Below are 14,319 nucleotides of genomic sequence, written 5' to 3'. Positions count from 1 at the left end.
GACTTCACCGTGTTGCAATTGCAGACACTCTGTGAGGATGCAACCCACTCTAGGTCATGCTGTAGATGGGGGGGGGGGTCACATAAATCCATCCTCCTCACACCAACTACCGCCTCCAAAGCCCCAGAAGCCAGTCCTTCCACCAAAGGCAGGGGCTGCAGGTCATCTATAGCAGGACTGTGTTGCCTGCATAGCTTGTTAAAAATGAAGCCCCCCCCCCATTTCCAGCTAAATGAAGATCTCAGTAACCTCAAGTCTAAATTTCAGGCAGCCCTAAGAATCTGCGTGGATAGACTCCCTGGGTGACTCAGGCCTGAGGACAACTGCTTTCACCCCTTAAAGGCCTGTGACTAGAAGTTCCCATCTTACTGAGGAGACTATCATGGCTCAAGAGTTGAGTTACACCCCCCAAACCCCTTCTTCCTGCACAAGAAAGGACAGTGAGACCTTCCAAATATCTTCACCAAGACAGCAGCCAAATGAAAATGACAGAGAGCTGCTGTTCAAAAAGACTTTGATTTTATTTTATGTGTCAAATTGCCTATTCTCAGTGCAGGTGACCCCCTCCTCCCCAGGAAACAAGATGGACGGGAGGTGCCTTTCGTGAAGTCTTGTCCTCCACAAGGTCCCAGGGAAACCCCACACAGTTCTGAGTTGGCGGGAATCCCGGCGAAGAGTAGGGTGGGTGGGAGGCAGTGACGGAGAGGAGTGGTGGTCACCAGTCAGGAAGCCAGGGGTTGGAGAACCCTGTCCTTGGCCCTCCTCGGCTTTGGGGCTGCCATATGCATGATGCAGATGGGGGAGTGAGGACATTTCCCCCAACTTTGAAGCACCCCTTGGCCAGACATGGCTTTGATTCCACTCAGGGCTCAGGTGAGAAAGGAGCAGAAAACTTGTGGATTGGCTGCTTCATAAGGTGCTGCTGCTGGTGCCCCGGAGTCCGACACCACGGACAAACTGCTCCAGTAGGCCCCCAATGGCACCAGAGGGACTGGGGGCTACTGCCCGAAGCCCCACTGTGCTGCTGTATGCAGCCAAAAAGACTGAGCGCACCTCCTGCAGCCGAGTCTCCCGTTCACTCAGGGCTGCAAGCCTGTGGAGAGGGAGAAAGAATGCAGGCATTACCATGGGGCAGGACCCAACACCCCCATCCTCATGCCACAGTGCTTATCCTTCTGTCTTCACAGCACACGACCCACATCTGTCCTGTTGGTCACACTGCCCTATGGCTCAGGCCCCAAATATCTGATCCTGTTCCCCTCTTAAACCATTCCTCTCAGTTTTCAGGTTACTGTTCCTACCTAGAAGCAGCACCTTTTATTGGGGCACTGGCTGACTTTCTATGGGGAACAACCATCTCTGTGATAATTAGGGAGAGAGAAACCAAGCAGGAGGGAGTCTGCTCCAACAGCTGTTGGCTTCCATTCCTTAGTAAAAACAAGCTGAGGTACAAGTCTTACGTCTAATTGTAGGGAGAGACCCTAACATCAGGCATCAAGCAAGGACCTCAGCTTTCTTGAGGCCAGGACCTGGAGCATCCTGGGGAAAACTCTTGGCAGTGCCCTGGAGAGGCCACGGTCCTCACTGGAAACCCCCAAAATTCTAGCTACACTTTCAGTCACTGTGGCCCCAGGTAAACAACTGGGAGAGTGCTGACTTCCAGCAGTATTCCTGTTTTGATTCCATGTACTTTCCTTCTCTGGCTTCTACAGGCACTGATCATGGAAGATAAGCCCCTCTTCTCTCCCTGGCCTGGAAATACAAGTCAAGAAGAGGCTCATCAATGCGTGAATTCCACATGAGGCTGTTTGACACCTTGAAGGGTTCTTTAATAGAAGAGGCCTAAGGTACCAGCCAGACCCAACCCCTGGACTAAACGGCAAGTAGTCTAGAGGTGGGAGGGATATGGAATCAGAGGAAAGGTCAGAAAATCAAATGGAGGGAGACAGGTGACACACCTATATAAAATGAAGCCTCATGTTCCCATCCACCTAAGTACAAAGACTAGCCCCGATTACTAACTTACTCCAAAATTTCCCGAAAGAGACCAATCCCTGCATAATCCCTCCCAGGAATTTGTCAGAAATGCCCGCAATTCCCAAGCCCAAATGACTTGCGCTCCAGGGCCTGGGGAACAGATGCAGGTATGATAACAAGTGACAGTCCTGGGTAAGTATGGGGAGAGCCAACCTCGGGAAAGTAGGCTGGTGGCAGTGAAGTGTTGTGTGTGTGTGTGTGTGGGGGGGGAGGTGGTTGTTCTAGGGAGAAAGAAGTCAAATAACTCTCGCAGCAGCACTAAGAAAATGGAGCCGATACTGGATTCCTGCAATACCATGAATAACTCCAAAGTATCTCTTGGCACTTGGGGGAGATGCATGGCCCTAGATCTTCTTTACTTTCTCAGGTTTCACACAGGCTAGAGGCCATGTGTACATCTTCAGCTTTTTCTTAGAGCATAAGACCAGGAGAAAGTCCAACTAGTAGTTTGTATTCACAGGGAACATCCAAAGGTCCATATGAGAGCATTTCTGGGAGGCAGAGGGGGAAAGGTCACAACCTGTTTAGAGACAACAAATTGGAGTCCAGAGAGGGTATGTGATCCACTTGTGGACACACAGTAGGCAATGGATAGGCAGGGAATACAGCTAACACAATGCCATTAGCTTCTCTCAAGAGATGAGCTAATAGGCTCAGAGAAGTCAAGGCTGACACTCCAAGACACAGCTGGTGAGCAGAGCAGCTAGGATTTGGACTAAATTTCCCTAATAAAGCCCAAGCACTGAAGTCACATACTGTGACTTCACCAGGAATCAATCCTAACCCTAACCCCTCCCTGTAGTCTTGGAGGCCATGAGATTTACTGGAAGCCATGAAGTCACATAGAACCTAGTCCTCTCCTCTGGGAACCACCAGAACCAACCAGAATTCTAAGCTAGGACCTCAGAGAGCTGCCTGAGGTATAAATTGTAGGATCTGGGACTGGAATTGCCTATTTCAGTAGCTAATGCCAGGTAAGTGAGGGATGCTATCAAGCACGGGCAGAGATGTCTACTTACTCCAGAGATAACTCTTAGGCCAGTGTGGCTGAAACAGAAAGTCCCTTCAGAAAGGTACAGACAACTATCTTTTTTAATCCTTCAAAAATCGAAGATAGGGACCTGGTTTCTGGCTTAAGGGCTTGGCTACAGAGGCTGTACCAGGCACTAGTGGCTTCTGAAGTCCCTGGGCTACTTTCTATCTGCAGGGCCTGTGAGTGCCATCCTGGAATCCCAAGGTCCAGCTGCTGCCTGCCCTCAGTAGGGATCTTAACTCCCTAGGGCAACTTGCCTCCAATCTGTCAGCATTGGTGGGTATGAGCTGGATTCTGGTGGTAGGGATTCATCCCCAGCCCCTGAAATTCATTCACCCATGGCAGGGAGGTGAAGGCCCTCAGGCAGCCACAGCCAAGGAGCAGGCTGGCAGAAGCTCGCCAGGCCACCAGAGGCTCTCCTCACTCCTGACATCTATGATGCAGCAGAGCAGGCAAGGGGCAGGTGATTGCCACAGAGGCAGCTGATCAAGTTGGAAGCCCAGTATTGAAATTTGGAGGGAGAGGATTTTATAAGCTTGGGCTTTAGTATCATCATCCAATTTTTTCCTAACCAGAGGCAAAAGCAGAAGACAAAAATGAGGTGGGGTTGGCTAGGAATCCTTTGTTCTAATGGGGAGGAGCACAGCCCTAGGGCTAACCCAGCAACATTCTGGCTCTAGTCTCCACCATACACCTACCTTCACTTCCCCACTGTTCTGCTTTCAAAGGATTCTCCTGTCAGGCAAAGCCTTGGACAGAAATAGAATCTTCTATAGTTACAGTCCAGCCAGCTCTCCCTCAGGGTGTGCCCCGAGACACATGTGGATGGGTTTGGAGGCTGGGGAGAAATACATTCCAGCGCACTTTCTGAGCAGCCCATAAGGCCTCCTTCATACCCTGGGTCCATGAGCAGCGAGGTATACTTAGTTAAGACACTAGGGTGGGGCAGGGATCCCAGGCCAGCTCCCTGGAGCCAGCTGCTGCCTCATTCCTAACCAGCACTCGTTTGCTAACCAGCTTTTGATATGGGCAGGGGAGCATCCTGCCTTCTCAAGCAAGACACTTACAGACAACTGTTAGGGAGCTCCTCCGGGAAGCTGAAAGGGAGAGAGGAGTCTGTGTGCAGGACAGCCCGTTCCTGAATACTGCCACAGCCTGTTACCATCTGCCAGCTGCCAAAGTCTGTGGAGAGAGAGGATCCGGGCAGGGAATGGTCCACTGATCTGGGGCAGAGAGGAGAGAGAGGGGAATGATGCACAGTCAGTCATATGCCTGACAGAGGAAGCACTGGAAGGGTAGGGGTTGGGGGCTATGGTGGGCCTGGGCCATGACCTCAAAGTTCTGTTGGTGGAGCATCTGTAAAGTCAACCACTTTCTCCAAAAGTGCAAAGACAGCTGGATAGGTTGTGACCAAGAAAAGAAGAATATAGACCATAAGGCAGGCTCAGCTGTGAGGACAATGCTTAGTGCAAAGACTTTCAGAAGTGAAAGGACAAGAGCAAAGCATGGTGACAAGAGGTGAGCCAGCAACCAAAGCCTGCGATCAGGGTATACCTGCCCTGGTGGCTGACAGGGCAAGTACAATCTCAACAGCACCAAAAGGAGGGGAGTAAGGCTGGATGCCCCAGGAACCAGGGAAGCAACACAGAACCCAGGAGCCCCTGAGGTCCTGTCAGAGAGGTGAGAGAACAAGCCTCTTGGGGAGAGATAAGGGTGGTGACCTAGATTAAGAGTGAGGTGCTGGGAGCCCTAGCCCCACTCTGCAGTGCCTTCCAGGAGCTCTAGTTTGCATTCACAAACACACCCAGCAAACTCACTGGCTATGCCTAGAGGGAAGGGATGAATCAGGCAGGCAACGTGACAGCTTCATCAGGCCTGTTTCAGATGGAAGTTTGTGGGGCGCAGGGAAAGGAAAATTGTATTGGGAATCTACTGCTGCCACTTCCTCTTCACTCAGAGCCAACCCCTCTCTGCTGGGCAGCAACACAGCCAAAAGACGGGGAGGGGAGGAGACAGGGATCCATCAAACAAAGCCCTTCCATCAGCTGCCCCATGTCCCAGTCCCCAGAGATGCATCATCTTTGATGACTGACCCTTTATTCTTTAATTCAAGAATAGCAGAAGGTGCTCCTGTAGGGATCCAGAAACAGAGCAGAAGCATGAATAGTGTGGTGTAGGGGGTGGGGAATAGAGAAAAACATTCATTGACCTTGGCCCACCCAGTTGGCTGACGTAAAGGGCAACAGTCCCCCACATCAGTCACACCAAGCCAACCTTATCCTCAAGCAGCTGCCACCTGAGTACAGCTTTAGGCAGGCGCTGCATCTCCAGTGATCCTTAACCATCCCCATTTTAGAGAGGGAAATGTCAGCCCAGACAGGTGAAGACACTTGCCCAAGGTCCCACAGCTAGTGAGTGCAAGAAAAGATTTTTAAAGCAAGTTTGATTACAGATTTGTCCTACAACAGAACCACCTTGAGACCAGGGAAAACAGATGGCTTTCTACATTAAAGTCACCATGAATCGGAACCTCCTGTAACACAGAGACTTGCCACATTCATCATTCCTGCTAAACTCCGGAAAGTATGTGACAGCAGCATTAGAGATGAGAACAGGATGCGGTCTGCTACCTGGTGGAAGCCCCTAGTGCCCAAGAAAGCAGGGTGTCCTTGTTTCTAAATGGAGAAACCTGGTAGGACTGAGGAGGTCTGTAAATCAAAGAGACAGGAGAGGACAAGTCACATGCTATAGTCTGGCGCCTGCCCTCTGCTTCCTCCAGGTCATACTGGGGCCTTCAGTCAGCACAACCCCTCTAAGATAAGCCTATCTAATCCACAAATCTCATCTACTGTTCAAACTTTAGGGTAGTTTCTTTTCATTTTAGAGGTTTGTGGGATAATAATTCCTAAACACCAGAGTGTTGAGGGACTGAAAGGGATGCTGAGTAGAAGACGCTGGCAGAATGAGGCACTCCTGGAGAAAGGACCACCAGGGTTTCTTATGCCCCAACTTTACTCCCCCAAGGTTCACAGAGACTCAGACCACCAATGGGAAAATAGCGGACAGATGGAATGTAGTTAGTGAAGTTCCCTGTAAGGATTCCTGGTTCCATAGGCTAGTCACTTCCCTTTACTTCCCCAGTGTCCAGCAGGTAGCACTACCAGGCAAGAACCACACCTGGAGCAGCCAGGTGACAGCTGTGGGATGGAGGAGGTAGCACAGACAGCAACAGGGTACATGATCCCAGGGGACATGAAGCCATCTCAGCAAGCAGCCATCTTTTTCAAGAGTGAGCATACAGGCTCCAAATGAGTCTTCCTACTTGAGATTTTGGTCAAAGAAAGGGTTGCAAAACCACCATTCAGCTCCTGGGTTTGAGAGCAAAGGACCGTGCTAAGCAGAGAGGTGCTCATAAGTGCCAGTTTGGATTAGCTGGCTAAAAGGGACACCTAAAGATGAAAGGAAATGGTCACCAGAAGGGAGCACCTATACCTACCCAGTGAAAGGAAAAACTTCAAGTCAATCTCAGTATACAAGTAACTCAACCATCTTTAATAAGACCCCATACTCTTCTGCCCCATACCCTTTCTCAAGCATAAACACTGCAGCAAAAAAAGAGAAGCCTGAGCTCCTCCTCATCTATCTACAGAGCTGGAGGAAACATGGGGCCAAGCTACCCTCAAACTGCAGAACTGGAGCCAATGTTGCTTCTAAGGTCATCTGTTCACATCCCTGTGGCTCAGAGGGTCTAAGAGGTTGGCTTCTTGGTAACATTTCACTCCCTTACATGGATATGGCCTAGGCCCTCTTCACAGCACCAAGAAAGCTGCAACTCCCAACTTTCCCCCACCTCCTACCAGATACTTGCTGTGGTCCAACTCAGAGAATTGTCTTTTATATACTTTTTATTTTTGTTTTTTAATTCTCACCCAAGGATATGTTTTTATTGATTTTAGAGAGAGAGGAAGGGAGAGAGAGAGAAACATTGATTGGCTGCCCTCTGTACGCACTCTGACCAGGGATCAAACCCAGCAACCTGAGTATGTGCCCTAACTGGGAATAAAACCCACGACCTTTCAGTGCACGGGACAATGCTCCAACCAACTTAGCCACACTGGGCAGGGCCAGGCAGGAGTCTTTAAGATAGTCCTTTTTAGGAGGTAGAAATATACCCATACAAGCAGAACTGGCCCAACCCACACAAGCTGAAGCAAGAAAAAACACATCTGGCTTGGCCTTTTACCTACCAGGCAGTGCCCTGACATGTCCCATTGGCCCTCAGATACATGACTGAGAAGAACAGATCCTTAATCACAGCTACAGTTTACTGAGCATTTATGGAAAAGATGAGTAGTTACTATGTGCCAGGTATTTCACTCCATTATCTCATTTAAACACACACAGAATCCAGGATCATTATTCCCACTTCAAAGACGGGATTCAAGATAGTGAGCTCACGCCTGGCCGGGCTTGGCTCAGTGGTTGAGCATCGACCTAGGATGCAGGGATTGAGGTTTGATTCCCGGTCAGGGCACGTGTCCGGGTTGCAGGCTCCATCCCCAGTTGGGGGCGTGCAAGATGTAGCTGAATAATGACGATGCTCTCATCACTGATGTTTCTATTTCTCTCTCTCCTTCTCCCTTCCTCTCTCTGAAATCAATAAAGATATAGTAAAAAAAAAAAAAAAGAATATGTTCTTTAAAAAAAATGAGGAAAAAAAATGATAGTGAGCTCACAACTACAATAGGAGGGTGCACATAGCCCACACAGGGGATGCACTTGGAGAGCCCAGCTTGGGTGAGTGGGGAGGCTGCGCCACTGAGCCCTACAAGACACCTTCTATGTAAGGCCATTCTACTAAGACTGGGAGATGATGCAGCTCTACCTATACACAGCAAAAAACATGGGGAGGCAGCCAAAATGAGGAGACAAAGAAATATGTCCTAAATGAAAGAACAAAACAAAACTCCAGAAAAAGAACTAAATGAAATGGAGGCAAGCGGTCTACCAGATGCACCGTTCAAAACTCGGGTTATAAGGATGCTCAATGAACTTAGTGGAAGAGCAGATGAACTTAGCAAGAACTTCAACAAAGACAGGAAACATAAAAATAGGGATAGAAAACATAAAGAAGAACCAGTCAGAAATGAATACAGTAACTGAAATGAAAAATACATTACAGGGAATCAACAGTAGATGAAGCAGAGGATCAAACCAGCAATTTGGAAGATAAGGAAGCAGAAAACACCCAATCAGAACAGCAAAAAGAAAAAGGAATCCAAAAAATGAGGAGAGTTTAAGGAGTCTCTGGGACAACTTCAAGTGTACCAACATTCACATCTTGGGGGTGCCGGAAAGAGAAGACAGAGAACAAGAAATTGAGAACCTATTTGAAGAAGTAATGATGGAAAAGTTCCCTAACCTGGTGAAGAAAAAAGATACAAACGTCCAGGAAGCACAGAGAGCCCCAAACAAGATGAACCCAAGGAGGCCCACACCAAGGCTCATAATTAAAATGCAAAAGGTTAAAGACAAAGAGAATCTTAAAAGATGAGAAAAAGTTAGTTACCTAAAAGGGAGCACCCATAAAAGACTGTCAGCTGATTTCCAACAAAAACTTTGCAGGCCAGAAGGGACTGGCATGAAATATTCAAAGTGATGAAAAGCAAGGACCTACAACCAAGATTATCATTTAGAAAGACAGATAAAGAGCTTCCCAGACAAGATAAGCTAAAGGACTTCATCAGCACCAAATCAGTATTCTAAGAAATGCTAAAGGGTCTTCTTTAAGAAAAAGAAAAAAATATGAATAAAAATGGCAATAAATACATATCAATAATTACTTTAAATGCAAATAGATTAAATACTCCAGTCAAAACACATACAGTGGCTGAATGGATAACAAAACAAGATCCTTATACATGCTGTCTATAACAGACTCATTTCAGATCAAAAGATACATACAACTTAAAGTAAAGGGATGAAAAAAGATATTTCATGAAAATGGAAACAAACAAACAAAAAGCTAGGGCAGCAATGCTTATACCAGACAAAATAGACTTTAAAACAAAGGCTATAACAAGAGACAAGGAAGGATCCAGCAATTCCATTTCTGGGTATTTATCCAAAGAAACCCAAAACACAACATTGAAAAGACATATACAACCATATGTTCACTGCAGCATTATTTACAACAGCCAAGATATAGAAGCAACCTAAATGTCCATCAACAGATGAATGGATAAAGAAGAAATGGTGCTTATATACAATGGGCTATGACTCAGCCATAAAAAAAGAGAATGAAATGTAGCCATCAGCAACAACATGGGTGGACTTAGAGGGTATTGTGCTGAGGGAAATAAGTCAGACAGAGAAAAACAAATGCCATATGATTTCAATTATATGTGGTATCTAATAACCTAAATAAATGAACAAGTAGACCAGAAACAGACTCATAGATACAGGGAACATTTTGACAGTTGCCAGATGCGAGGGGGGTTGAGGGGCTAGGTGAAAAAGGTGAAGGGATTGAGAGGTACAAATTGGCAATTACAGAATAGTCATGGGGATGTAAAGTACAGCACAGGGAAGATAATAATATTGTAATAACTACATATGGTGTTAGATGGGTACTAGATTTAGCGGGATGATCACTTTGCAATTTATATAAATGTATAACCACTGGGTTGTACACCTGAAAAATAAAAAACAAAGGAAAACAGGGCAGTCAGTAATGCATTTAGAACCCTGCCGGTCAAAAATACATCAAAATAGGCTAAGGTTTGGCAATATGGAAAAATTTTCATTTATTTCTAAAATTCACTTATGTAAAAACTCCCCATTCTCCTCTAAAGCCACATAAACCAAGACATGTAAACCAAGGCCTGGCAAACAAACAAATAAAACACCTGAGCTCAGAAGGAAAGTGGTTTTTCCAAGTCAAAAAGCTGGAAGTGACAACGTTGGGAGAGAAACCTGGTCTGACCAAAGGCAGCGCTAGCCCCGTAACACACTGTTCTTTCTTCCTGACGACGAACGGGTGGTAGGGACCTCAGGGATTGCTTCAGGGACGGACACATAACTTCCAACTGAAATTAAGCACAGAGCTTCTGATCTATGGTTGGAAAAGAGGTCAGCATGTGATCCTTGGACGTCAGGAAGGAAGCAGGGTATCCCAGGAGTGACTGGCCACCATTAGCAGAGTTGGACAGAAGACAAAGAGAGCATGTAGAAGAAGGCAAGGGAAAAAAACAAAGGCTGCCTTTTCCACTGTATTTCTCCATATGAACCAATATTTTCCTTTACTGTTTAAGCCCATTTGTGATGGGTTTTCTGATACTTGCACCTGAGTTGATGGCTGATGAAGAATGTACATAGCTAGGAAGGACCTAGGAGTTGCCTAAGTCTCTGATAAGAAGTTAGAATCTCAAAGCTATCAATTGACATGCCTGAAGTCAGGCAGGGAATGAATATTGGAGCCAAGATCTAGAATCCTAGACTTTGAGGGGGCTGGGTGTCACCTCATCTACACACCAAACCCCCACCAACCTCTAAGCCTCCAGATGATCTCACAGCCTCTACCCAAGTGAACGCCTCCAAGAATGGGGCCTTAAGGGAAGACTGCTTCAGTTCAACAAGGTCCTGAATTCACAAAGCAACTGTCTTCAGAGACGGCTAAAACGGGATTTATCACATTTGAAAAAAGGAACATCACTTTCTCCCAGCCTGGCATTTAAGCATTGGCACATGCAAGCAGGCATGCATGTGACCCAACCAGGGACCTCTAAATTTCAGCAACAGTCCAAAGAGGTCTTTTGGTGCTCCAAGTTTTCTCTTCAGGGTCTCGAGCTGGCAATGCCTTTAGGCTTCTCACACTCATCCCTGGTCTGGAGCTGTGGTCCCATGCCAGAACACATCAAACATGGGACAGGAACCGTATGTACTGCAGAAAGCAATCTGGCTTCTCTGCTTCATTCAACACAGCCTGGGACAGAGCTCACTGCTTATAACAAGCAGTTAGGAGGTGATGGAGGATGGGGGAAGAGCAGCTAGCTGGGCAGCAGAGCTGGTTCCTACGCTGCTACTTAGCTATTTAACCAGGCTGCTGGGTGACCCTCAGCCAAGTTGATATGCTCTTCAGGCAGCTTGGCTTCATGCTGGGCACAGTGATGGCACCTTTCATCCTCAGGCATGGATAGTGCTGTGCTAGCAACCCCACATGCCTAAAGATGTCTGACTCTGGAGCAGAGACCAAGGTGACACGGAGCTGGGCTACTTATTAACCATGGCTTGGGGAGGCATATGAGCTTGGAGCACTGATCCTGCCTCTTCCCAACCCCCAGCCCCGTAGCTGATGAGAGATTTAACAATGGTCCAGAAATGTAGTTCAATTAGAAGCTGTTGCAGTGGCAGCTAGTAATGCAAATAGGCCACGTCTTCCTGGTGAGGGGTATGGGTTAGGGCTGGGTAAGAAGTACCCCTACAGAAGTTTCTTCCCAACCCAACATCTACTTCTCTTTGAACAAAGCTTTACCAATTCCTTTTATAGGGAAGTCCTGCTTTAAGAGATATGCTGTGGAATTTGGAGCACACGAAACCCAGAGAATTCACATTATGAGAGGAATTTTCGCTGCCACAGATAGCTTTACTAAGGTTTTTTCCATATAGTTCCCCCTACTGCATTAAAAAGCTGATTGGCTGTTGTTACCTAAGAGAAGAAGGGAAGCTAATGATGGGATCCCTCAGGCACTTTAAGATAAAAAAGACTAAATTAATTTTAATGTTAATGGAAATACATAATTAGAATGCTCCAAATCTGAATAATCTAGTCGTTCAAAACTTCTGGCAAATAAACAAAAAATCCAGAACCTCGTCGCCTGGCCAGGCCAGCCAGGCTCCAAGTGGGCATTCCCAGAATAGCCCAGCAGAGTCATCAAACACCTCCCAGCAGCCCACCTCACGCCTTTCCAAGGCTTTGTGTCCCACTTTGGTCCAGCTGTCCCAGCCTCAGCCAGGCTCTGGCACACAGGGCTGAGAAGCCAGAGGATACCCCGACTCTTCTCAGTCTGAGGGAGGGGCCTTGGTTGCTATCTTGGGCTGGCCATAAGAGTCTGAGCCACCCAGTCAGGTGGACAATCACCGGTAAGACTCAGGAAAACTATCACAAGATTTGAAGGTAGGCTCTTTGGGCAGGAAGAAGGGAATAATAAAAAGTTGGAGTGTGGCAAGAGGTGATAGACTGCTGCCTCAGCAGGGGAGCCCCCAGCAACTGGAGAGAAGACCAGGACAGGGCCTCAGAGGTCAACAGGAATCTTCCTGTTTCCTTCCCAGTTGTCCAGCAAAACTGCACAGGCAGAAAAGGAGGCAGAAGTGATGAGGAAGAGCTACAGCCCAGAAGGTGAGAGTCACACAGTGCTGCAGCAGCCCTGGACCTGCCCCAGGAAAGCTGGGCATGCAAAGGTGGCACAGCAGTTGGCATACACAGAAGTTGTGAACAAGCACAGGTATGCAGGCTTGCTGCCCAACACCATCTCTGCTCAGCGCCCCCAACCAACCTCCTGTGGGTTCAGAGGGGTTGTGGTCTCTGTTTAATAGACTCAGCTACAGCACTGGCAGACACATTAGTGCTCTAAGTTGAAGGGCTCACCTTCAGGGGTAAGTGCATTAAGACCCATCTGGACAGTGCAGTCTGGAGCTCTACATCTGATCTGCTCTGCCTACATGGGGAGGGGATCTTCCCCATCTTCTTTCATTGCCTGCTTCTGCCCATAGAGAAAAACCAGAGGCTGGTGATGAGAGGAGAGTTCCAGAAGTTTTGGGTTTTTCCTTGTTAATATGCTTGTGACTTTGGGGCTCCTTGGTATAGGCCTATTACAATAAAGGCCTAAAACTCTGGCAAAGCTGGGCTCATATCCAGGATGGACTTCAATGCTTATGCTCTTTCTGCTAAATGCCCGTTTCTCTCTAGAATTTATTAGGGTCCTCTTAAGTCCTGCACTGCTTTGTTCCCTCCAGAAGGGTCAGACATTTCTAAGGACTTAGAAAACAAAGCAATTCAAAGGACTTAGGAAGCAAAGCAATCCCTCAAACCTAAGTCCCTGCCCATGCTCAGCTTCAATCTCATTTAGGAAATGTCATTCCTGCAGCATATCCAGCCACACCTGTCCATCATGGCTGAGCTGCTCTCATTCCAGGTATGCAGTCTCCTGAGGTTTGCCCTGCCTCACACATGTAGCCTGCTCCCTATTATCTGTTCTCCTCACTGCTCCACCAATTCAGACATAGAATGTGAGAGCCAGAAGAGACTCAAAATATCTAGATCCATCTCTTTAATGAGAATGTGAGGTCCACAGGGAAGGGGGTGGATGGTGGGCTGAGATCTGCCAAAGGCAATGGGTGAAGGCAGCCCTGACTCTCTACCCATCTCATCACAACCACTACACCTTCTGAATTCCTCACCTGCTAGGGTTCTGGGAAGGAGTCTCAAACCACTCTACAAACCAGCTCTTGCTCTGTACCCAATCATTAACCCATCCTCATAATAGTGAGTTGGTTCGCAAGCTTGTCAATTTCCCCTAACCTCCTGGGTACACTGCCCACCAGGCCGCATGCCAGGAACCCTGTCCTAAGGCAGCACCTGAGGCACCACCTCATGTGCTGGAACCCAACTCTCCAGCCTTATTAAGAGGGGAGGGCTAGCCACCTCCACCATTAGAGGCTTTGGAGCTCCTCACCTGGCTTTGGGGACCTCCAGAGGACTGCTACCTATCCTGAAAAAGTTGTCAGAATGGTTCGAGGAGGAGGAGCTGGAAGACTTGGCTTCTACCAGCCCCTGATGGGAAAGCAGGCGGTCCTCTGAGGGCTGCGGCCGGTTCCAGAGCACACTCTGTGGAGAGGATGAGTGGCTCTTCCTCCTGCAGTGGAAAGAGTAGGGCTGTTGGCCATGGGCAGCAAGAGCTGGGTCTTCATCGAAGGACTGTGGCATCCAAAAAACGGATACTGGCCTCAGAGCACATGCTAGAAAACATATCCTTAACTAACAGATCAGTAACGGCCCCTCCTTCCAAATGTTATACAAAATCTTGAGCCATTTGTATAGGGAGAAAGACATCAGGTTCTCAGATTTCTTGATTCTCAAGAGTTGACTCAAACAAGTCCCCAATTCCCAATCATCATTTTGTACTCACCTCGTTTTCTTTTTTTTCCAAACTGGCCCCCCATTTCCTAGGCAAATAATACATGGGAGCTTC

The 14,319-nt window shown here is 47.6% G+C and overlaps 1 protein-coding gene across 7 annotated transcripts in view; it reads right to left on the bottom strand.

Annotated features, from left to right (window-relative positions):
- Nucleotides 1–452: 452 nt before the first annotated feature.
- Nucleotides 453–14,319, bottom strand: part of MTMR14 (myotubularin related protein 14) — a 46,523-nt gene continuing 32,656 nt past the window's right edge. For 2 of the 7 annotated variants that reach the window (XM_081159424.1, XM_081159428.1), the window contains 3 exons: nucleotides 13,804–13,983; nucleotides 4,138–4,293; nucleotides 497–1,093 (listed from right to left, as the gene is read on the bottom strand). In XM_081159424.1, coding sequence (XP_081015550.1) covers nucleotides 910–1,093; nucleotides 4,138–4,293; nucleotides 13,804–13,983 — 520 coding nt within the window. In that variant the 3' untranslated portion in view covers nucleotides 497–909. Of the gene's footprint in view, nucleotides 1,094–4,137; nucleotides 4,294–13,803; nucleotides 13,984–14,319 lie in introns of all 7 variants that reach the window. The other 5 variants (XM_081159426.1, XM_081159429.1, XM_081159423.1 and 2 more) reach the window with 4 other exon arrangements.

This window comes from Miniopterus schreibersii, assembly GCF_964146895.1.
Source record: "Miniopterus schreibersii genome assembly, chromosome: 15".
Taxonomy (NCBI): domain Eukaryota; kingdom Metazoa; phylum Chordata; class Mammalia; order Chiroptera; family Miniopteridae; genus Miniopterus; species Miniopterus schreibersii.
This window is presented reverse-complemented; position numbering and strand designations above follow the sequence as displayed.